The sequence below is a fragment of the Prinia subflava genome, chromosome 2, assembly GCF_021018805.1.
Source record: "Prinia subflava isolate CZ2003 ecotype Zambia chromosome 2, Cam_Psub_1.2, whole genome shotgun sequence".
Lineage (NCBI taxonomy): Eukaryota > Metazoa > Chordata > Aves > Passeriformes > Cisticolidae > Prinia > Prinia subflava.
Genome location: NC_086248.1, coordinates 10,696,379 through 10,720,056, shown reverse-complemented (window position 1 = coordinate 10,720,056; position 23,678 = coordinate 10,696,379). Strand labels below are relative to the sequence as shown.

General features: G+C 42.9%; 2 protein-coding genes across 2 annotated transcripts; both read right to left on the bottom strand.

Annotated features, from left to right (window-relative positions):
• Nucleotides 1-2,534: 2,534 nt before the first annotated feature.
• Nucleotides 2,535-7,578, bottom strand: RDH14 (retinol dehydrogenase 14). Its single transcript, XM_063424568.1, has 2 exons — nt 7,182-7,578; nt 2,535-4,035 (listed from the first exon to the last, which is right to left on the bottom strand). Exons 1-2 carry the CDS (start codon nt 7,527-7,529, stop codon nt 3,418-3,420), a joined length of 966 nt encoding a protein of 321 aa, XP_063280638.1. The 5' UTR covers nt 7,530-7,578; the 3' UTR covers nt 2,535-3,417.
• A 4,719-nt stretch (nt 7,579-12,297) lies between these two features.
• Nucleotides 12,298-18,863, bottom strand: NT5C1B (5'-nucleotidase, cytosolic IB). The gene is made up of 6 exons (XM_063424556.1): nt 18,538-18,863; nt 18,279-18,446; nt 15,587-15,716; nt 14,975-15,097; nt 14,212-14,396; nt 12,298-13,202 (listed from the first exon to the last, which is right to left on the bottom strand). The coding sequence occupies exons 1-6, from the start codon at nt 18,664-18,666 to the stop codon at nt 12,864-12,866; spliced, it is 1,074 nt and encodes a 357-aa protein (XP_063280626.1). The 5' UTR covers nt 18,667-18,863; the 3' UTR covers nt 12,298-12,863.
• Nucleotides 18,864-23,678: the final 4,815 nt, after the last annotated feature.

Genomic DNA, 23,678 nt, shown 5'->3' with positions numbered 1-23,678 from the left:
CACAACCACTGAGAAACGGGGCCAAAAGCTTCACTGGGGAAAGTCTGCAAATGGTCAAAATTAGGCCCTGCTGTGGCCCTCCCCCTCCCAGCTACTGCAGGCCAGACAGTTTCCCTGGGAAAAGCAACGGGGGAGGGAATCTGTTCTCAGGGGTCACTGTGCCCCAGGTACATCCCAGCCTGTTCTCAAACCCCTGGGCACAGGCATGGGGTGCTGGCCCAACACTGCTCATGAACTCAAAATCCAGCATTCAGATTCTAATCATTCACCTAAGAAAGTTAAAGGTACATTCTGCATTTGAAAAAAGCCTTTTAACATTTATGTTGATCAGAAACTTCAGCAAGATCCTAAACTCAGCTGTGGCTTTCTTAACTGTATCTTATCTGTATTTGCAGATGATTAGATATCCATATTTCCACATCTGTAATGCCAGCAATGTTGTCAGTGTCTGTCCCTGTCAATGAAAGCTGTATTTCCACGGGCTTTGCCTGGTATCTCTGATCACTGCTTTTCTCTTTCACCCTTATTTTAAAACTTTAATTCTTCATAGAAAGTAAGTTGAGGATGGGATGCTCAAATGGTGGTAACGGTGAAAGACAGCAACTGGAATGCCACATTTTGGGCTGCATGCTCTCAATACAAATTGGTTATACAAGTGTAACAGAGATTCTGGAGGCACCGCTACACTGGGGGCAAGAGAGAAGGTGTTCATCTTCTATTAGGGTACTACCTGCTCCAAGAGGAGACATTCAGCCCACAGTCCTTGAATCACACACCTGAGTTTACCAGGCTCAAGGAAAGGAGAGAAAGAAGAGAGGGGATTTGAGGGGATTCAAGGAGATTCGAGGACAGGACAGGACAGGGCAGGACATTTCCTTAGCCAAAATGTTTGGTTCTAACCTAGATTGAGTCAGCATTACTGTTTGTTGAAATAGGGACTCTGGTTTTGCACTTAGCTTTTGTAGATCTGTTGACCTGTGAGATCTCTAGTTCCTGGATGCTACTAGAATAACAGAGGCATCAAGTAAAGAAACAGCAGCCTCAAGGGAATAATCAAAGCTTTCTAGTCCACAGCAGTAAAATGACATTCAACCCTGAAAGCGACAAATTCCACTTATTTCAGATGTTGAAAAAAAAGCTTACCTTTCTGTAACTCCCCAACAATTCATCCTTTCAAATTGTTTTCAGGTAATGTTCATCCATTAATACCCCATCAATGGTCCACTAAGGATTAGTCTACTCTGGAATAAGGCTGTAATTTAGTTAAGATTGCAGGAATGTAATCCCTTTCTGACAATGGCTCTTATTTCAATGCTTCAAAAGAACAAAAACAAGTACATAGTAGATGTATGAAGTATGGCCTGTTACATACAACCAGGACTTCCTATTCTGCAGCTCCTGTTTCAGTACAAATCCATCTTTGCTGTTCTGAAGACAAGTACAAATCCTGGGTAGGTCACTCAGTCTGAAAATTACATGTATCTCTGCTCTTCAGGCAGTTTCAGTGCAGTCTTTACTGCAGTATTTTGAGGCTGATCATCCTCTCCATTGTCCATCTTTGCATCCAAGGCTTTCCTTGCAAGAGATGTACACACATTCAGCAGAGGAACAATGCAGTAGTGTTTCTTTAGAACTGCTGCAGTTGTATTGAAACACAAACCCAGGTTTGGCTCAGCTTCTCTGTAAATCTTTACAGAAGAAGTTAATGAACTCTTCATTCTTCAGCTACCTGCTAAACGTGCTGCTTGCAGCCATTTACAAGTGTTTAATATTAAAGCATGCAATGCATCACTGAAGATCAAAGCACAACTGCCTCTGCATCTCTTAGAGAACTTTGTTCAACACTCACAGTGTGCTTTAACTACACACCCATCTCTACACCTTGCCTTACAGTGAGTAGTGCAAAGTTCAACCTGTGACATGATTTCACAAACCTGCTCTGCTTTGTATCTTGCCTTCTGACTTTCTGGAATGCTGCTTTCTGCCCCACCCAAGTCACTTGCCCAGTACAGACTCTTGCTGGGGAGTAAGAAGGCAAATCAAGTCCACTTCACTGTGCAAAAGCTAAAGCAGGCTGAGAGTCAGAGTACACAATCAGAGTAGGAATTTCAAAAATTTAGTAGGTCACCACCTGAAGTGCAGAACTGATGTATTTATAACTAAGGAACTATTGAATAAATCATTTATTATTGATTCTCCTTCCTCTGAGTAATAGTAACATAATCACTCTAAACCATTCTTTTCTATTTATACTATATATCCTAACTACTAGAACTTTTTAATAATGTACACCAAAACAAAAAGGCATAAATGTCAATATGAAATCGTAAGTTATATGAATTAAAAAAAAAAATCAGTACAAACTCAGGCAATACTCATGAACTTCGTTGGAACCCATTTTATTTCTACCAACCCCACACCACAGGCTCCCTAAACCAACACACGGGTTCATCTCCTGCTTTGAGACAAGGCCAGTCTATTAAGGCTGCTGGTTTCTCACACACCTCCCACAAAAAAAGAATGAATGCTATGTCTTCTTTTAAAAAGATTTTATTAAATAATATTCAGTCAGCTGTATGAGACATTTATGGAACCTCATTACTGAGTTAAAGTGCCATCAGTCAAGCCAAACACACTGAGCAGCTTATTCTCTTCGGTCTAATTTGCATGAGGTCTTGCACAGTTCATGTCATGCAAAGCTCTATCAACACCATTATACATTTTGCAACTACCCTTTTAATGAAACCCAAGGTTTCAAGAAACAGCAAGTTCAACACACATGAAAATAAAAATACAACTTGCATAACCAAGTGTACTTACAAGCCGAACAGCAGCAACATCACTAAAAATAGCTGACTTTGTGCTTCACAGAAAAACTGCGCACGGCTCAACGATTCTGCTCACTGAACCATGGGGCTGACAAGCCTTTGAAAGGCACTCAGAGGCCTCAACAATTACAGTGCAAGATATCAGGAAAACTCTTTATTCCATTTGTCATTGTGATGGCTCAAAAAAATTACTATTAATAAGACTTATTTTCAAATCTTTTTTTACAGAAGTGTTTCACCATCAGTACCCTGCATTGTCCAGCCAGACTACAAGTAACGACAAATATGTGTATATATTGCAAAACACATTTCTGCTTTGTTTTTATTTGTAAAACATGAGTTTCTAAGCAGATTTACCCAGAAATTATATTCACACCCACAAATTTTACTTCAGATGTTTTCTGAATGCCTGTGTCTATTGAAGATTGCCTTTCATCTCAAACACAGTTCCAACATAAATCATTCTCTTATTTCATACTTACTGAGCAAAATACACTGTATTCCCACAGCATTTAATGTGATAATTTCACTATTGCCAAAATGCACTGCACAGCTATCTGCATTCTTTTTTGCAGACACTCCCTGACACTTACTTCAGCAAGCCAACCATCACCTCACTGATATCCCACAATTTTCTTGCAACCAAGTCATCCATGGCTTTGGGCAGAAGTTCTTCCTCCTTGCAGTCTCCAAAATACTTTCCTGACACACCTTCGACGTCAGGAGAAGAGGCCAAATAAATAGATGTCTGGGCTCCTTCCAGAGGCGTTTTGAAGAAAGCCCATGACACCAAGTTGAAAAGAGGTTTGGCCAGCAAAGGAATATTCACATGTCTGCCTAGATTTGTTCTGACAATCCCAGGATGAAGGGAGTTGACGGTGACTCCTGTCCCTTCCAACCGACGGGCCAGCTCCCTGGCAAATAATATGTTAGCCAGTTTACTTCGGCTGTAACAAAAGCTTTTATTGTAGCTTATTTCACTGTTCAAGTCTTCAAAGTTGATCTCTCCATATTTGTAAAGCTTTGAGGACACTACAACAATCCTGCTTGGGGCAGAATTTTTGAGGAGGCCCAGAAGAAGGTTGGTGAGTAAAAAGTGGCCCAAGTGGTTTACACCAAATTGCATCTCAAAACCATCCTCTGTCTTCATGTATGGACACTGGAATATCCCTGCATTATTTATCAGAACATCCAGCCTTGACTCTTCCTTTAAAGAGGAAAGAAAGAAAAAGAAAAAACTACTTTAGAACTCCCATGTAAAACATTATTATGCTTCAATTTTTCGTTAGGCATCATTAAAAAAGAAATAATTTCATTTCTAGTTTTCTGAATTGTAACTTTCTGACATTCTCTTAAAGCATTGCTGGAAAAAAACTCACCTTTAAGTTGAACCTCCACTAAACTGTGCATTTGTCTCTAGTAGGATGCAAATACCTGAGAACTTCTAATGCAGGCAAAGAACACAACCATCAGCTGCTCCAAGAGCAGCTTTTTCTATAGCAATTCACTGATAAATTACCTTTGAGATGCATTTTTTTCTCTTTAAATAGCAACCTGTCTTTTGCACTACAAGAGGACACACATTAATTTATAGCAAATCTCTGCTATAGTAGAGGGATCTAGTGTGCAAAAGACAAGCATGGAACACAAAGGTGTTAGCACAAGGAATTAACCTCAGGCTGAGATGGCTCTACCATTACACTGTAGAGCTATCACCTCATTGGGATGATATGAAAAACTCTGCTAAATAATGTTTCCATTATTTTAAACTTGTCTTACTTAAAAACCAGTACACATCACTCTGCTGCTGGATAAAAATTAGGGAGCAGGACTCAGAGAAGTAACACTCACATTTTACATAATTTGAGTGCAATAGGTCTGCTCAGGAACTAAGGAACAGAGGCTCTATGAGGTACTCAGCACACGGGATTTGATTGATCAGCATTCTGGTTCAGGTTAGTAAAAACCAGATTCAAATGTATGTTACACTCTCCAGGGTCAGAAAACATAAGTAATTAACAGAGAGGTGGCATGGGTATTTTAGGTATATGCATCATGCACTTCATGCTCCAGAATCCACTCAAATTTAAGAGCTCTACAATTTACCCCAAACTGTAATTTAAAAAGAAATACAAATTAAAGTAAGCTGAATAATTAGTTCTAAATTTAAGACTCTTACCCACCTCTGACAAAAGACTGTGAAAGCACAATTTATGCTTGCATGAATCAGATGCAAAGGGATTAATTTTCTCTAAGAGCACTGGGAGTTTTCATTGCTTTTCATTCTTTAAACCAAATGCAGGGACTGGAAGACATGGCGAAACAATCTTGGACCATTTTGATGATAAAAAAAAGAGAACCTCATAAATGAATTCTGCAGCATTTCCCTTTTATTTTGCTGCCATTACCAGCAAAGATACAAAGAGCAAACCCCAAATCTGCACTTGGCATTCAGTTAAAGGTGCTGGCATCTGATCACTCAAAACTTCAAGTACTTGAATCTCAGACTGATTTCCGTGGAACTTGTGGCTGCTCAGTGTTTCATATAATTGGGTCCCAAAGGCCTGATCCAAAGAGCACCAAACAGGACACAGTGGTCACTCACTATCACTAAATCAGGACAGGAGTGAAGCAGATCTGTGCACTGATGAGATCCTTCTTTCTTCTTTAGAGAAAAACATCTGACTGGAGAATTTATTTTGCAAGACTTAACACTTCAAGAAGCAAGACCTCCACGTGTGCTATTCTGTGAAATTCCTAGAGGTGATGTGATCAATGCCAAGCAGGCAGCTACTACAACTAAGTGCAGCAGAGTGCACAAAACATTGCTTTGATGAGCAGTGCTATTCCTTGCAGACTCTAAGCTCACTTTCACTTTCTCCATTTTCCCATGGAACCCTCCAGCATCTCAGCCTTTTCGTTTTTTTCAGTGAGACTAAGGAGTGAGAGATATAATCACTATCATGTAAAGTAAAGCTCCCAAATAAGGCTAAGCAGTGGGAGTGCACTGTCTCCCCATCCTGCCAATGTTTACATCTTCTTTATGTCAAACAAACAAACACAAGAACCCCCAAACAAATCCCAAAATCACAGCTCCAAAAAGGTTTCACAGATAGGGAAGGTAAATAACATAAAATTGTATGGAAAAGCTCTTGAAAGTATCTCTTGAGCTTGCATCCTTTGTCATTCAGGTGCAACCCAGTTTTAATGCAGGCATCAGCAATACTCTGAAGATAGAACACTCTCTTTTCCTTTATCTATTTCTCACTTAAGAGTCACTCTGATACTATAAAAGATATAATTCTTAAAAGTTAAAGAGTATGTTTTTTTTGTGTGTGTGCGTGCTTATTACACAAATTTTATATCCTTTCATGTATGCAGGTTTTCCCACAACATGGAAGCAAGATTAGACCTTATCACTGGATTCATACATATATAGACTACAAAGTGTCCCAGCAGAGAACTTAAAACTTGCCACTTAACTTTTAGAAAAGCAGTTTGAAAATAATGCGATTATCATATAATAATGATAATAATCCCTGTTTTCTTCCTCTCTTACAACAGGGTCTGAGCATCTTTTAAGTACTTAACAAACACATCTCTGAGCAGCGGCAGAGCCTGGCTTCCCATGACTTCACATCTCATGACTTACATAGCTAGATGTGGTGAGATCAAAGTCCCAAAAGATGCTTTTTGTGGGAATGAAATAATGCCTCCAACAGTGCTTCCCTCTGCTCTACAGATCTGGGTGGCATTTCTGTCAGGCAAAGCAACTGGATGTCCCCATTCTCATTAAACTCAGGTTTTCAGGGAATCTGCAAAAACTTTAGATATTCGAAAATGTCTGTTGACTATATTCTGCTGGTGTTGGGTGAGAAATTTAAATCCTTGGTGGGATGCCATCTAAGGAGGCAGCAGAAGGATGTCTGGAGGATGTCAGCAGTGCACCTGTCAACTTTTATTTTTCTGGTGGCAAAGCTGAGCAGTAACACTAATTTAAAACAACAAAGGTTAAGCTAGTTAATTCAGAGAGAAAGGAAGAAAAATAATTTACCTCACACAGAAATGAGCATTTCCTTTCCAGAATAGATCTAGAATATTTTAATCCAAAACAGACCAAACTATCACGAAGTTCATGCTTCCAGGAGCTAATTCTCGGCCAATTTGCTCCCAAAAGCACGACCCTCCTCCCAAACCCTGAGGTGACCTCAGGACCTCCCCAGCCCCCCGAGCGCGCTGCTGGCAGGAGCACCAGCCTCGTCCGACCCCCACGGAAACCCGGGCACCACACGGAGCGGAGGCCGCGCCGGCACCGCCCGTCCGAGCCCGCCGCGCTCTCCGGGCCGGCCGTACCTGCAGGACGCGGTGGCAGAAGGCGCGCACGGAGCGGAGCGAGGCCAGGTCCAGCTCGCGGACCACCAGCTCGCCCGCGCCGTCCGCCCGCTCGCCCACCTCGGCCCGGATCTCGCGGGCCGCCCGCTCGGCCCGCGCCCGGTCGCGGCAGCCCATGATGACGCGGGCCCGCATCCGCAGCAGCTCGGCCGCCGCCGCCCGGCCCAGCCCGCTGTTGGCGCCGGTGATGATGACGGTCTTGCCCCGCATGGAGCCCCCGCGCACGGGCAGCGCCGCGCCCCGCAGCCAGCGCCAGGCGGCCACCAGCAGCCCCGCGCCCAGCACCAGCGCCGGCAGCGCCGCGGCCATGCCGGACCGGGCCGCGCCGCGCGGGGCCTGCTGGGGCTTGTGGTCCCGGGGCGGCGCGGGAGCCTGCGCGCTGCCCGCCGGCAGGGCGGTGTGCGGGCTGAGCCGGGCGGTGTGCGGGCTGAGCCGGGCGGTGTACCTGTGGGGCCAGGCGGTGTGCGGGCTGAGCCGGGCGGTGTGCCTGCCGGGCCGGGCGGTGTGCGGGCTGAGCCGGGCGGTGTGCAGGCCGGGCGGTGTGCCCGCTGCGCCGGGCGGTGTGCACGCTGAGCCGGGCGGTGTGCCCACCGGGTCGGGCTGGGCGGTGTGCCTGTCGGTCCGGGCCGGGCGGTGTGGCCGCAGTACGGCGCTGACCGGACGGGACGGGCGTGGCTGGGACACCTGAGGGCTCTGCTGCCCTTCGGCGGGACCGCCACAGGCTGGGGAGTTGGGCGGACCTGGTGGGGAATAACCCCAAGTACCAGCATAGGACGGGGGCTGATTGAACCTCGTTAGTTGTTGGCACTGAAACTCTTGGGCGGCCCCTCAGCTCTGCCAACTTTGTTTTGAATCCTTAACTCAAAATGTGTTTTCAGCCATCGACTTCACGTCGCGTTTCCAGACACTGTTACTAATCCCAGACCTTGATGATCACAACCAGGGCAACATGAACCCATTCAGGGAGTCAGGAGTGGCCACTGCGGTTCCCCCACTCAAAATCCCTTTCACGCTAGCCGTGGAGGAGTCAGTAGTAAAAATCTACAGAGAAAGAATTAAAAGGTAACCGAATTTTTACCAAGAGCAAAAAAAAAAAAAAAGTTATTTAGTAACAACAGAGACCAGAGTGCTGGAGTTCAGTGCAGATTTAGGGATAAAATAGAGTCAAAGAGGACAGAACAACATAGATTAAGAGAAATTTGTGATGAGGACCTAGGGGCCAGTGTGCAGGGGAATAGAGTACAGGGAGACAATATTCTGTGGGAGGAGACAAGAAACAAACTTGACTTAGCAGATAAGGACCATGTCTGTCCCGAGTCAACACCCAGCACGTTTGGGGAAATTACTAAGAAACCCAAGAGGAAATGCATAAGCCTTTAATCAGGTTTCCTGTGGCTTGTCTGGACGTGACAACCATTTGCGATAACAAGCTCACCTTAACTGTCCCATGTTGGTGCTACCTGCACGCTGTCACATGGCTGCAGTCTCTTCTGAGGCTGACCTCAGCTCGTTACAGCAGCAGAAACAGCAGATTTTTCTGGAAGTACCCTTACCATGTCTTTTCTGACTGTCTCTTGCACTTCTCAGGCAGTTTAAGGGCTGTATAGGCAGCACCACATCTAAATATTCTGGTGTTGTTGACAGACTTCTTCTGTCTTTGTCTTCACCACAGAAAACACTCTTGGCCCTTCACTCCTTTGAAAGCCTCATGGTTACAACAAAGGGTGTTTTAGCCAGGCCACCCCATTGCATCTGCTTATGAAACATGGATTTTGACATCCCTAATGTGGTGTAAGAGCCATGTTGGGGTGTTCTTCCATATGTTCTTCTCATAGTAAATCATGTACTGGGAGGCGCTGCAGCCGCACCCAGTCAAGGACCATGAGGAAGGAAGAATAGTTACCAACAAGATGTCAAAATAGGAGAACCAGGAAATGCCCTGTTAGAGGGACAGATTAATTCTGTAAGAAATCCTCCTGGTGGGAGCTAAAGAATCTGCTGTTCATCACCTGGCCATGATCATCTGGCAGTCATCTCTGATGCCCCTGCTTAGGAGGTTGCAGATGTGTTGGAGAGGGCACTGCCGCGAGGGGCTGCCTGTGTTTGTCAATGTCAGTCCAGCCTTCAGTGCAAGGAGCATTGTGCTCAGGAGCTCATGATGATCATGTAGGCAGGAATGATGTGTGCATCCAAATGTTGGTCCCAGATATTCAGCATGGTAACTGGAAATTGTTTCTTCTGATGTTGACCTGCTCCCCAGATTTCTGTACCCCTCTATTGCACTCAAGGTCGTGTTTAGCAATATTGCAGGCCAGTGCAGCTTACAGGATCCAGCAGAGGAGCCTGAGTACCTGAGCATCCTCCTCAGGATGTAGGAGCCCTCTGAATCCCACATGCTCAGAACAGATCACAGTCCAAAATGCATGTTGGAAGACATATGATGAAGACCAGCTCCAATTTTTTGATCTGAAATACTTTATATTTTGGCTTCTCTAGATGACATGCTAGCCTGTAAATTGAAAGGTTATCTTAAAGGTGGGAAGGAACTGAGAATGTGGGTTTATGATGTCTTGATAAGTGGTGGAAAATATCTAACACGCTCTGAGAATATGTTCTCTAAAAAACAAACAAAAATCTGGTCACCTTCAGAATCTTATTTTTTACGTTTTTGTCCACAGGGATTGGTAGCATTTGGAGACATTCCCCTTTGTCTTACTGTCTTTCCTGGACTCTTATGTGTTGCAGGAAACTGGAAGCTAAGGGAACAAGAACTGGATTTCCCTGATAGTCTTCTGTTTCTACACAGAATTAATCTGTTATTATTAATCCTCATGCAGATTTTGTCTAGGATGACAGTTTCTTTTTCATGAGTCTGTCTTCCAGTGTTGTAAACAGGCTGATAAAGGCCAGTTCTCTTTATTCCCCTACTGAAAAATATTTCTGTTGTTTTAACTGTGACTGGCTTAGGGTTACAAGGGCATAAACTCATGGTAGCCTGATAAGCGTGAGAAGCAAGACATTTTTTGTTGAGTTTTGTGGTTGTTGTTTGCTTGTTTGTTTTGTTTTGTGGACTGGAATGCTATTAAGAGACAATTCTCTTCTATGTCTACAAAAATAGAAAACTTCCCCTCAGCTCCCATCCCACTTCATAGAGTATTCTTGAAAAAGATTATTTCGGCCCACTAGCCAAGCTGTGCCTTGGAGCAGAAGAAAATAATTTTAACAGGCAGAGGCTGCTTGGCAAGCCCGATTCTCCCCAAACATCCAGATTGGTCTGGAAGGCACTTGCATGAACTGGTGAGGCTCCACTCCTCCCCCATGCTGCCAGCTGGATATGCAGAGAAGCAGCCATCGAGCCTGGGACAGTTGCCTGACAATTAAAAGACAATGTATGATGTGAAACATCTAAGGACATTTTCGGAAAAGTGATTGTGGGCCTTAACATCAGCTTCTGAATTTTAATATCAATTTGAATTCTGTTACTAAGAATGTAAGTTCTACTGTGTAAATTTGTGAACTCTTTCACAAATGCCTCAGTGCTGTCAGGACACTGTGAGAGGGATTCCCCTTTTACTGTGTGTGCACAGATCAAAAAAAAGGCCTGGAAGCTCCTGTGTCCTGGCCAGTAGGTTTAATTCTCACTGTAGGTGGGTGGCTCATTGGAAATAAAGGTAAATATAACAGACCACATGACTCAGCTTCCAATTTATTCACTGCTTTGCGTGCTTACCCTGTCAGGTATGAGACTCACCTCTGCACTGCTACAGGGATTAAGGATCCCATTAACCTTTTCATTATCACGATGTAATTATTCAGTGCTGGTTTTATTTCCTGCACCCCACCTCTACAGCTCTAAAAATGCATGGATGAAAAACAGCTGATACATGTCCTGCTTCAAACAGGCAGGACTGTTCTTTCTGAGATTTGCAGCCATGCTTTTGTGGTAAAGGTACACACACAATTTATATTCCACAGCTAAGGAATATTTTTGAATTCCTTGTGGACTCTGAGCTCTCACATAAAAACATCTGCTAATAACATCTTACATAATCTCCATTTGGTGAGGTAACTCTATCCCATCCTGGCAGACAATGGCCAGCTCTCAGTTAATTCATGTCTTCCTCACCTTCTGGCTGGGCTGGGAAATTGATACGTTTTGGGCACCAAGCCTTTAGCCCATACGAAGCTCCAAGCACACCAGAAATCTGCAGTGCATCCCATCAACATCACATACTGGTGTGAACACTTGAAAATCTTTCCAGTGGTCTCTATTCATGTTTCATGCAGGATCAAGGCTTTTGCTTTTGCTTCCAAAGAACTTTGTGGCTTGGAACACAGAACATTAAAATGATTGCCCATGATCCTGGGAGGGAAACCATAATTGGTGCAGTGGAACCTTCTGCAGTAACAGGACAGAGGAGACCCAAGTTTCAGAGGCTAACATGAGATTCTGGGCCGAATTCCCCCAGGAACTACAGATCATGACAAGTTTGATTCACCATTTCTACTCTCATTGCAAAGCACATTCTTTTGCTTTGGTCTCTTCTGGTTATGAATATATGACAACAAGAAGTAATAAAACAGGACAGTTGTTCCACTAGGGAGAGAAAGAGAACAAACACCACCTAACAGATGTTAGTGGTGTCATTTGGATATCACTTAGTTGTGTGGATAACAATGAAATACAGGAATTTAGCATAAAGGAGAGAGAACAGACCTGTGGTATAAATATGAAGTCATGTAGCAAACAGGCATCTGTCCCCTGGAAACTCATCAGAAGTTGCCAAACTGAGTTCACGCAGATCACAGAACAGCTGTAAATCCTAAGGGAATCTAGTTAAGAAAAAACGTAGTTCCACCAACTGCTTTCAGCATTATTTCCAGGTGGAATATCTGTTGTTACAAAGATGTGCTCTAAAGCTTCAGCCTTTGTCCCAGCCAAGATACTCACAGCATCTCAGACTTCTACCCAGCTCTGTGAAGTATGTTGGGTCAAGGTGAGAACTCTAGCTCTCAGATTTGGCTGAAAGTGGTCACTTTTGGTTCTAAACATCAGGAACATTGAAAAATGACAATGTTCTGTAAAGCCAGCTTTATTAAGATAAGAAAACAATATAGAAAAACACATGTAAACACGACCAAACGCACTAATATTTTACTAGAAGCCAAAGCCGTGTCATGACAGAGCTACTGAACACATTTAACCAGCAAACCACCAACAGGTAAACAGTTACATGTAAACTGTGCTTTTGAGAACTTCAGAAATAACTGTCAAGAACCAGCATTGCAGCATGAATTTTCTTATAAATAACCCGACAACAGTTTTCTTAGATAAAATATAACTGTTTTGTCTCTAAGAATGTGTCTCAAGCTATAAAAACAGTACAAATCTTCTCCTAATTTCAAAACCAGTGTTAGATACAGACAGGTAAAAAAATCTAAGCTGCTTAAAAATTATATTAAAATAACTCTATTAAAAACTTACCAATATTAAAAATACTTCCTTTAAAGGCTGCTCTAGCCAGAGGTTAAATCTTTAAACACAGTGCTCACAATACACAACTGCAGAGGTTTTCAGATGTAACTATTGGTAGGTTAGAGGCTGGCTGAGTAAAGAACCTTATCCTTAATGGCACCTTCCAGTCATGTAGATTTGTTGTACTTCTGAGCAATGCCGTAGGGCACGTGTGCAGCTGGGGTGCCCAATTTCTGTGCCCCTTCGATGTGGTACATCTGGTCATCAAAGAAAATGTGCGGGCGGATCTTCACCAGGACGGGGCCTTTGGGTGCTCCCGCCAGGAAAAGTGCCTCGTCAATCTCCAGACCCCAGCTACGGAGCGTCTTCAGCACTCTGGCTCCAGAGCTTGCGGCACTTCTGGCTGTGACCAGGTAGGTCCTTATGGGACAATTTAATCGTTCGTTTTTTGCATAGAACTTCTTCTGGAGTTTTCCCAGGTCTTCCAGAAAACCCTTCAAAGGACCCTGAGTATGAAATACCAGAAGCATATTTAGTGTATGTCCACAGTTGCCCAAATCATTCTTTTGCTTTCTTCCACATTGCCAGTTACACACAGAATTCCTTTTCCTAATGCTGTGCTACTCTGCAAATTCTCCACGTAACATCTCCAAATGGATCTGTACCCTCACTAGGAATTCATACATTAGAAAAAAGTTAAACTGTAACACCATATGGTAGGATCAGAAAATAATTCTCACTAAGGCTTACAAGATCTCTCACCATATTAACTGTAGTCTTTAATAAAATTTTCATTGAAAACACTGAACTCTTTTTACAGTGAACCATGAACTGTCATTCTTTTTCCTGCACAAAAACCAGTGGAAGACCTAATTACAAAGCCATCAAATAACTTTTTTCAGACTAATGACTATACTACACTCCAATTAACAGAAACAAATGACAGTTTTTTTTCAAATTGCAATATACTGCACTGTCCTGTACTTTCATAAATAAAGCTTTTATTCTGAATTTATACTATTTTTAACGATAGTAGAATTGATCTTTCAGTTTAAGCTAATGTTAAAATATTTGTATTATTAGAAAAAAGGCATAGTTCTTCTTAGGAATAAGCAGATATTATCCTGTTTTAATGACAAAAATATCTCAGTGTTTGAAATTAACATTACCTACAGTCTGATAAAAAATAATCAAGGAAATCAGTACTAACATTTCTTTATCTAATGACACATGACACCATTAAAAGACAACTGTAAGTCACTCTCATACATGTGCAGTTCTCTCAGAGAAATGAGAGAGGACTGCAATGGTGACCTGGTACTAGAATGGCAATAGTCACCTCTTTTATGTGAAATATGCATTTTAAAGATTATCCTCATAAAAAGAAGTAAATACGACCATCAGCTTTCACAAAGAACAAATCCACACCGGGGAAGCTGGAGAAATACTGCAGCAGTGAAAGTCACCAGATCTTTTGGAAACTCCCTTTAAACAAGAAATTCAGGAAATACAAACCTGTGCAAGTGGCTTATTTTCATTCATCTTTTCATGTTCAAAAAATCTATCTAATCCTTGCTCTTTGTAAATCTGTTCTGATTCATCAGAGAAGACAACAGCATCCCCATCAAAAGCCACCCTCAGCTGTGTGTCCGAGTAAGAAACATCTTTGTTGGCAGAGAACATTGTAGCTGCTGCAATGCCTGAAAATAGATCAGAGACCCTCAGTTAGCATGTCCTGCAAAGTCAGTCATGAAACCATCAGCAGTTTGATTCCAACAACTTCTTGGTGGTGACCCTTATATATGGTGAGCACGACTGATCACAAAAGCTAGAGATGGATGTTCTGTAACACAAATGCATGGAAGCTGATCCACAGCCAAAACTTCTTGAACATGATCCCTTCCACTTTCATGTAAGACTATATAAAAATGGCCCCCAAGCTGTGCTGCAAATGAGAGAAAAGCAGGAAATCTCAAGGAGACCACTTAATCAAAGTATTTGTTACTTTTTAACTCCTTACAGGACACAGAAGTTGCTTTTTTAAGTTGTATGAAAACGAGGATGCTATTCAAACAGAAGTTGAATAGAAGTGGGAGTCTTGTTTCTTTTTGAAGGAGAGAAGACAAATGTGTATAAAGGGGAGAATACAAAGTGGTGACTTTCTGCATTTGATGAAGCAGCACTACTTTCTGTGAAAGGTACAATATATATAATTTTTGAACAAGCTCAACAGATAACAAAAGATATCAACAGATAGCAAAAGAAAGTAAATTCAAACCTGCTTCTATAGCTTCCTGCACTTTGTCAGAATCTGCAGAGAGGTACAGGTTTGTGAGGTACGCAGTCAGGTAACCAATGGGGCTCTCTCCTCCCGTCATACAGAAACGTTCAATTGTTAATCCTAAAGAAAGAACAGCACAAGGTGTGGCTCTGCCTTGACACTACAAACCTGTCAAAGGAACCACTGAAAAGGTACACTAGCCTAGCTTACAGTAAACTTAAAAAAAAGAAAAGATGTCCATTGTAATTTCAACAAGTTACAGAACTTTAAACAATTACAATTACAATGTTTGATCAGCCCATCCTCATTGAGAATTTAGGGGAAAAAATCCCTCTAAGACAGTAGAGTAAGTTCTGTGAAGATGTATGTGTAGGGAGCATAGACACCATATATCAAAATGTTTAAGGACTTCTCAGAAGTTATGGTTCACACCTGACAAATCTAGAGCACTGGACCAAATTCCATCTAATAGTATTTCACTTATGCTGACACCCAAGAATAAATATCAAAGAAGCTGCTTTTCCTAAAGTCAGAAAAGGAAGAATAAAATTAATTCATGTTATTATGTAACAACTGGCAATTATACGTATCAGTAATTATTTTATTTACCATAGTGGTTGATGCTGTTTATGAGCCTCACTCCCACCTGGGCATGGTTGTTAGTCATCAGGACAATATCAAAGCGTTCCTCATCACCAGGGTACAGCTCAAGAAGCCGGGCATTGACATGCTCCAGCGCCTGCAGGGGCAAAATGGGGAAGTCAACAGACAAGTAGAGTGTCCCTTCTTTCTTAGGGATAGGATTGTCTTGAAGAAGAGTGTAAAATACCCGATAGTTTAACTTGCTGAACTTCTTTTATTCTTTTCTGCTTTGCTGCCCTCAGCAAACATTTGACTGAGTTCCTTTGAAAGGAAGCAAGTAAATTTCTTTTTTTTTTCCTTTTGACATATGAAATTCACTTATGCTGATTTACTGACACAATTCAGGTTGCCAGGTGTCAAAGACCATCCTTAAGTAATGAGTACAAAATCACATCCTGTCAACATGATTAGCTTGAGTTTCTAATTGCAGCAATGAACGAGACAGATTTTGATTTGAGATTGCTTCAAAGATAATTGGCCAACATGTTATACCCAGAGTCTGGTATTCTCATTTCCTTGACCTTTCATCTGCTTACCTCCCTCTGTATCTATCTGTTCTCCTATTTAGAACTTCATCTTGACCCTTGAATGGAATTCTTTGGGATTAGAGCAACAAAATCAATAATGAATCATCAAATGAATGCAAGATAGAATGATTTTTATTAAGGTGCTTAAAAAAGTCATGCCAGTTGTTCAGAACTAAAACACGGAGTTCATAATTAAATTCTGGAAATCTCACTTTAAAAAGCTATGTTATTGTGGGACTGTGCTTAGGAAGTTAGAGCCCAGTATAAGGCCTAGAAAAAAATCTTAGTATGGGGTCATAACTCACTTCTATTGTTAATACTCTACTACGCTGGCAATTTCTAAAATTATTAGAGAATAAGGGTGAGTGGAGGAGAGGATTCAATGTTTTTGCCCAGTGTCTTTATACTTTGCAGTCTAAGGACACACAGGCCTGTGATTACAAATCTTAAGTGCTACAAGCATGAGATATAACACTTTCAAGTTAGCATCTTAAACATTTCAATAAGGGAATCCAAAAAAATTATATTATTTCTTTTTCTGCTTTGTCTCCAAGTAGAAAGGATGACTCAACAAATCCACAGTTCTCTAGCCTAATGTTTCCTGTGACTAAGCAATATAAAGAATTCAAACAAAAATACCACTACCAGAAGGGAACAGAGGTCAAGGTGCATTTAGCTGGGCATAACTAACAGCTCTGATTTCCAAAGTATGAGCAGTTAAAGAGTCATATCTTGCTTATACTCTAAGTAAATTTGACACTGAACTCTAATCTTAAAAACTGACTGCATTAGCAGGGATGCTACATATAGGAAAAGATGCAGTAAATGCCCAAGTCAGTCTGCCTTCACTGGTGTACACAGTGAATTATTTTATGGCCACACTTTTATATTAGAAACACCTTTACAATGTTGTTTCATTGTAAAAACAACATTGTGCCATTGATGCTACTAATAGTTATGTTATATTTACAGCAGCATGGGTATTGACATAAGTAATTTTTCCACTGTGTATGTTCATAAAGTGATTAATGAAGAAAATGTTTTAAATTCCTGAGACCAACAATGAAGTAATGAAAATCTACTTTTAAAACCCAAAATGTTCTGCCACAACTCTGATGTCAGCAAGTATGATCTCTAATTATGATTTCATTAATTTTCTAAAATTGTTGTGGTAAAGCTCATCAAAAAATTCTCAATGGACATAACATAACTGTGTAGACAGTGCTTTTCAAGACAGTCCTACTAAAGCCTGTGCTCTTCAAATATATATATTTTTTCAGTTTTTTCACTTTTCTGTAATTTTACTTGCTTCCCATGCTGCAGGCTGTTTTCCTTGGCCATTTCTCACTTCTTGTGCAATGAAAGCAAAATATTTCATTTCAGGTCTTCTTAAACCCTGACTCAGAAGTAGCAAGTCCATTTCTTTTGCTGCTCCTCAAGAACAACTTCCGGGGTGACAACGAAAGCAAGGAAAAATTAAAGTTGACCAAAAGAAATTAAAATCAACACTGTCTGGGTTTGGAGTTTGTTTGTTTGTTTGTTTTTGTGGAGTTTCTTGGGAGTGAGGGAAAGTGAGTCGGTTTATTTGTTTGGTTTTGTGTGGTTTTGAGGAGGAGGAGGTTGTGACAAGCTTAAAACAATTTGGAGCCTATCTTGACTGAAACGGTCTTAAAAGGAAAGGTGCTTCACACGCCCCACGTCCAGCGGAAACAGCAGGTTGCTCCTCACCCACTCGTGGGATGTGCGCTGTGAGCCGGGACACAAGGCGGGATGCTGAGGGTACCACTGGGCCGGGTGACGAGAGCAGTACGTGCTGTGCCGCAGGCGTCCGGCATTAGTGCCGGCGGGCGGGGAGGGAGGACAGCAGGACAGGGAATGCGAGAGCAGAGACAAGCGGTGCCCGCGGGGCCAGAGATGCTGAGATGCTTCAGGGCGGCCCCACCGCGACGAGCTCGGCGTTGGGAGAACAACTCCCGAGAACATCTCCCCGGGGCAGGATTATCTCCGCTAAAGGAGGCTTCGGGCTCCTCCTCTTCCCGAAATTTGGCCTCGCAGCATCCTCCGCGCCCCGCCGCACCCCACACCCTTCTCCCGCCCCGCCGTGCCACCCGCTCCGGCCGCCTCCCGGCTACCTTGACGAAGTAGAACGCCGGCCCGGGCTTGAGGATGACGTTCTCGTTGTTCTGCTGGTACTCCACGTACTTCTCCAGCCCAAACTCTTCGTAGATCTTCTGCTCCTCCACCAGGGTGAAGAGTGCTCGGGAGGACACGGCCACCGTGATGGCGTTCTGGGGCTTGGGCTGCGGAGCGAGCGCAGGGTAGCGCCGGCCCGCGGCCCTCAGCCCCCGGGCCCCCAGCCTGCCCCCGGACCCCCGTCCCGCCCGCACTCACCGGCCGGGTCCTCTGGGTAACCACAGTGTCGTAGAAAGCCTTGGCCGCCGCCCAGTCCTGCTCGGCCTCCTGCTGCCGGTCCTCCGCCGCCTGGCTGGGCTGCGGCTCCTCCGAGCCGGAGCCGCTCATGGCTCCTGGCGCGGCCGGGACCGCAGCGGACGACCGGGAAGCGGCGGCAGCGGCCGCCCCCCTGCCCCGCCCCGGCCAGGCGGGGAAGGCACCGGCGCTGCCTCTCCCTGGCGCTGTGCGCGGCTGGGGATGCGGCTCGGAGCGCTGCGGCCCCGTGAGGCAGCCAGGCCGCGACCCCCGCCCCTCACAGGCCGAGGCGCGGCCCGCCCGCGGTGTCTCCCCTCACGGTGGGGTTCTGGGTGCGCCGGAGCCGGAGCCGCCGCCCTTCCCCTTGCGGCGCCCGCGGCCCTTCCTTCTCCTCACGGCACCCGCGGCCCTTCCCCTCACGGCACCCGCGGCCCTTCCCCTCACGGCACCCGCGGCCCCTTCGGCACACGCTGGCTCGGGCCGCTGCCCTCCGCAGTGCCCAGGGGAGCGGTGCCCGCAGCTACTGATATCAGGCAGCAGCGCCAGCACTCAATGGACCTACAGCATTAGAGATACATTACTTAACTGCAATGGCTTAATTGATTTAGTGTTAACTGCAACAAGTTCCCAGGAGATCTTATATAATATGTTTTAGCAATGAAAATGGGCTCGGTGTCTGTGACCTTGGGTCCTTTGTGCCACATGGAAAATACCTTCAAGAAACAGCAATTTGGGCAGTGGTGTTGAGAGTGTGTTCACACTCACAAAACTTATTCTAGCATGAGATTGAGATGGTCCTAAAATCCAGAGTCCCACCCAGCTATGGGCAGCATTTCATACTCATACAGCTGTCTGAAATGGCCCTGTCTGCCTCTGCAGATCACCATCTGAACCGCAGCAAAGGTTTCCACACCGATAAGCCCCTGGAGAGAGTGGAAAGTGAAGAAGGAATCGGATTTTCCCCTAAGCCAGCACAGGATCTGGCACAGCAGACCCATAGTGATATCTATGTCATAGCACAGGCGATCACCATGCAAAGGACCTTTAACATTTTGAAAGAAGACTCTAAATATTGATTCCAACCCTGATCACTACATAATCTGTATCTGATTGTCAGATCTTTCTGACTCCATCCAGTCTCCAAAAAGAAACAGGATGATTTTGTTACTTTTGTCCCCTCTTTTTTTATATGGCATCCCAGTGAAAGGAGGCTTATGTGATTATACTGTTTATCTGTCCTTCCCCAGTGATTGACTGCAAACAAAATTGACAGAAGGATAAAGATCTCAAAGAGATTTAAATTGTTAAAATGTTTAATGAGAATCAACAGTAAGATGCATTTTGTTGCCCTGCTGTGGAAAACACTTTATCTGCTTGTTCGTCTGCTGTGTAATAGCAAAAAATACTGGCTGGCTGATCTGCCACCTCCAAATCTGCCACATTTCCTGATGCCCAGCTAACCAGGGAGCGATCTGGAAGTGGGGAAGTATGGAAATGGGGAGGTTAGAGGAAATGGGAAATGGGAGTTGAACATACTGGGGAGGGGAGCTGGAAATAGGGGGTAAAAAGGAGACGTACTGAGAGCAGTGCATAGAGAAAACAAATGTGAAAAGATGAGCTGGGGTCACTGTAGTGGCTGCAAAAGGCATATCTCAAATCTGAACAAATCTGATTTTAGTCGCTCTGTTACTGATAGATGTGCTTTTTCTCCTTGAATTTTATGCTGAATATTTCACTCTGAGTGTGTTTCCATGGCTGAGCATGTCATATGCCACTGAAAACACCTGCTCCCCTCCATGCAGTGAGATCAGGCTGAGCACCCAGGCTGACCTGGGAAAAAGGTTTGAGTCACAAAACAGCAGCTCCTGGTCCCAGTCCCCACTGCTGTCCTGCTCAGACTTCAGCACCAGTCTTAAGATGATCTCCAAGAAGAGAGTGTTCCTAGTTAATTTGTTGGGTACATTGCCCATGGAGAAGTGGAGAAAAGAGCAGGAGGAATCAGGAAGCAATTCTTTTTGGTGTTCACAACTGTTCAAAACTGAACTGTCCTCTCTGTGTGAACATAGGACAATACCTCTACAGAGCTGTGCCCAGACTGACTTGTTGTTCTGTGTTCCCCATCACCCTGCATCTACTCAGGAGCAAAATCAGAACTCCTCAGTAACATTCTTGGTTTTTATTTTTGTTACCCCTTTCCTGTCCACCCTAGAAAAGAGTCATCACACAGTGAAGACTCCTTTTAACCTATGCAAGCCATCTGAAAACTTAAAAGATGACAATCTGGTACTGGGCCCAAGCAGTGCTGTTGATGAGCTGCTGCTGAAAGCAGTGCTCTGCTAACAGAAATACTTTGCTTGCCAGAAGCACATGGTATCTCTACACAGCACTCAGCTGTGTGAACATATGCACTGAGCTGCCATGTCTGTGTTCTGTGCTTGGCTGCCTGCTGCTGACATACCCTCCATTTCCTCTTTTGCTGGAGATCATGAGCTGAGGGTCTGACATGAAAGCCTTCCAACTTCAGCACCTTATAAATGAAATCTTGACTTCCCAAATGCAGAGTGTAGCAGCCTTATCTACATCTAAAACATGTAGTAATGCCCACGGGGTTCCAGGAAAGAGCTATGTCTTGCTTTCACTAAACCTCCTGGGGAGTCTGAGAAATAGGAATGGATCCAAAACTGAATGACTTTGTGGTTTCTGAGCTAAGCTAGAAAGGAAAGGGAAGGAAAGGAATTTTCTGTTATCATGTATTAATTTGTAGGGCATTTACATTAAAAAAAAAGAATTTGTGTTTCCATCTTTGTGTGTACATTTTTATAGTTAGTCACAGTCATTCTCTGAAGTCTGTTACAAGTATTCAAATAAAAAAGAAAATCCCCCTGCCTGAGCTGCTGATATTTTTCCAGTGTTCAGAACAACCACTCAGAATGATTTATATGTTCTTGTTCAAGAAGGAGCTCAAAGTGTGTTACTGAAAATAATAAAAAAGTTGTAGGGTTTTTTTCTTCTTTTGATACCTGCTTCTATTTGGAAAGACATTAAATATTTCCAAATATTTAAAATAATGAGAGAAAAATGAGATTTTTTTTAAATGGAAGCATGTTATTGTTCTTTAAATGTACAGATCCAAGTATGTATTGTACCTAGTTATATCACAAACATATCGACTCCCAGTCATGCCAGGGTCACTTCAGAGTGCAGTTGCACTGACTTTTACTTCATATATGCATTGTGATTTTTCATGCTGAGAGCCCAAGACCCGTAGCATGTGTGGTGTTTCCAGAAGGAGGGAACCTGAGAATGGCTTTGATCTAGGTCAACCTGGCATGGCAAAATGTGTGCCAATCCTGCCACATTACATCTGACCAGCCAGATAAATAATTTGTAAAAACCTCCTGTTTGTAGATAGTGTAAGCACCTCTAATACAATCCTAGTATTGAGGACCTGATTCTATAAAACCATTAACAGTTGATTTTCTACATGTGTTTCTATATCTCTACATGATTTCTACAAATCCTCAATGTGGATCTGAGGCAGCCTATATTCCTATGTTTGCCTGCCTGCTATTATCAAATTTAGTGTAAATCAGGCAGAAATAAAAAAAACCCCAGTTTTATTGTGCCAAAGATGTTCACGGTGAAGCTTCATCATGCCTAGAAGGTACATTTATTTATGCTGAAGAAACCTTCAGTACTGCATCATAGTATTCACTTTCCTTTTTCACCTCATGACACTTTCTTTTGGTCTCTCTTCAGCAGTATTTTTCATTTTCTCTCTCTTCTTCTCCCGCTTCCCACCCTCTGTGTTGTGCAGGTAAACAAGAATATAAAAACCTGTGGCATCACATTACAATCTGTGGCAACTGCCTTGTGTCTTCTCCTGGCATTGTTTTGCTATAGTCTTTAATAATATGTTCATTTGCAACAGCCACATAAATTCTCTAATGACACACATATTTTGTTCTTAGATGATCTATTCCACCTCCATATTCTGAGCATGACTCATTCCAAAATTCATGAGACAGGTGACAAGGAAAGCTAAATCCAGCAAAAGTGCAGAGGAATGCTCAGTAAGATTTGCTGGCCATGATCTCTCTTCCCTAAGAAATCCAGTTTAATCATTGCAATGCAAGTTTCACTTGCCTTGTTACTGAAGTTTCCTATTCTTTAATCTTCTCAGAATGAAATCAGCATTTAAGTTTTATCTTTAGCTTTTGAGAGATTTCTTCTCTTTAAGGGCTTAATATAATTTTTCCTAGGAAAATACAATTGTAACCAAACTTTTAGAACTGAACTCTATTCCAACTATTCTGAACAACAATTTTTAACCTATCTTTACCCCAGGAAAGGCTCATCACATAATGGCAACGTGTAAAAACAAATGAAGAAGAATTCTGAATTCAGATAAAATATGATTTCTACTTAGACGCTAACTAAAAAAATAGAAAAAAAGTGTCTTGTCTCCAAAGCTGAATATGCTCCATCTATAGTTTGCCACAGGGAGAATTGAGAAGCAGTCAGTGAGCAAGCAATCCTGGCCATCTTTTCAATAATGTGGACTATAACAAATAGGACAAAAATGGAGTCTTGTTGAAAATGTGTGGTCAGAAAAGGCTCTATAAAAGGCACATATGCTATCAAAAATAATCCTAGTGGGTTTTTTTCTGAGTTAGAAACAAATCTGTAATAAAGTAATTAGTTTTGTATAAATAAAAACAAAGACAAATGACAATAACCATATCAATAATAGGTTCAGCTGTTCAGGATTTGAATTTGTTGCACTGGAATCACTTAGAAGGCACTTAGAGAAAAAAGAAAAAAAAAAGCTGAGCTGGCGTAAGGTTTGTCCCTGTTCCAAGCTTAAGCAGAAGAATGTTTGCATTACAAAACAACCACACATTAGATGAAAGGTACATATAAACCCTTTGGGGTTCCAAGATCCTATTGAATAAAAAATACAATATAAGGAAAATTTTAGATTCAGTTTTCTATAATAGAGAAAGTTGTTAGAGCATTTTTCATTATGCACTAATTATCTCTTTAATAATGGAAATTAATGGAGGGTCTAGTCACGCAAACAGTTTCACACAGGGACATGTCTG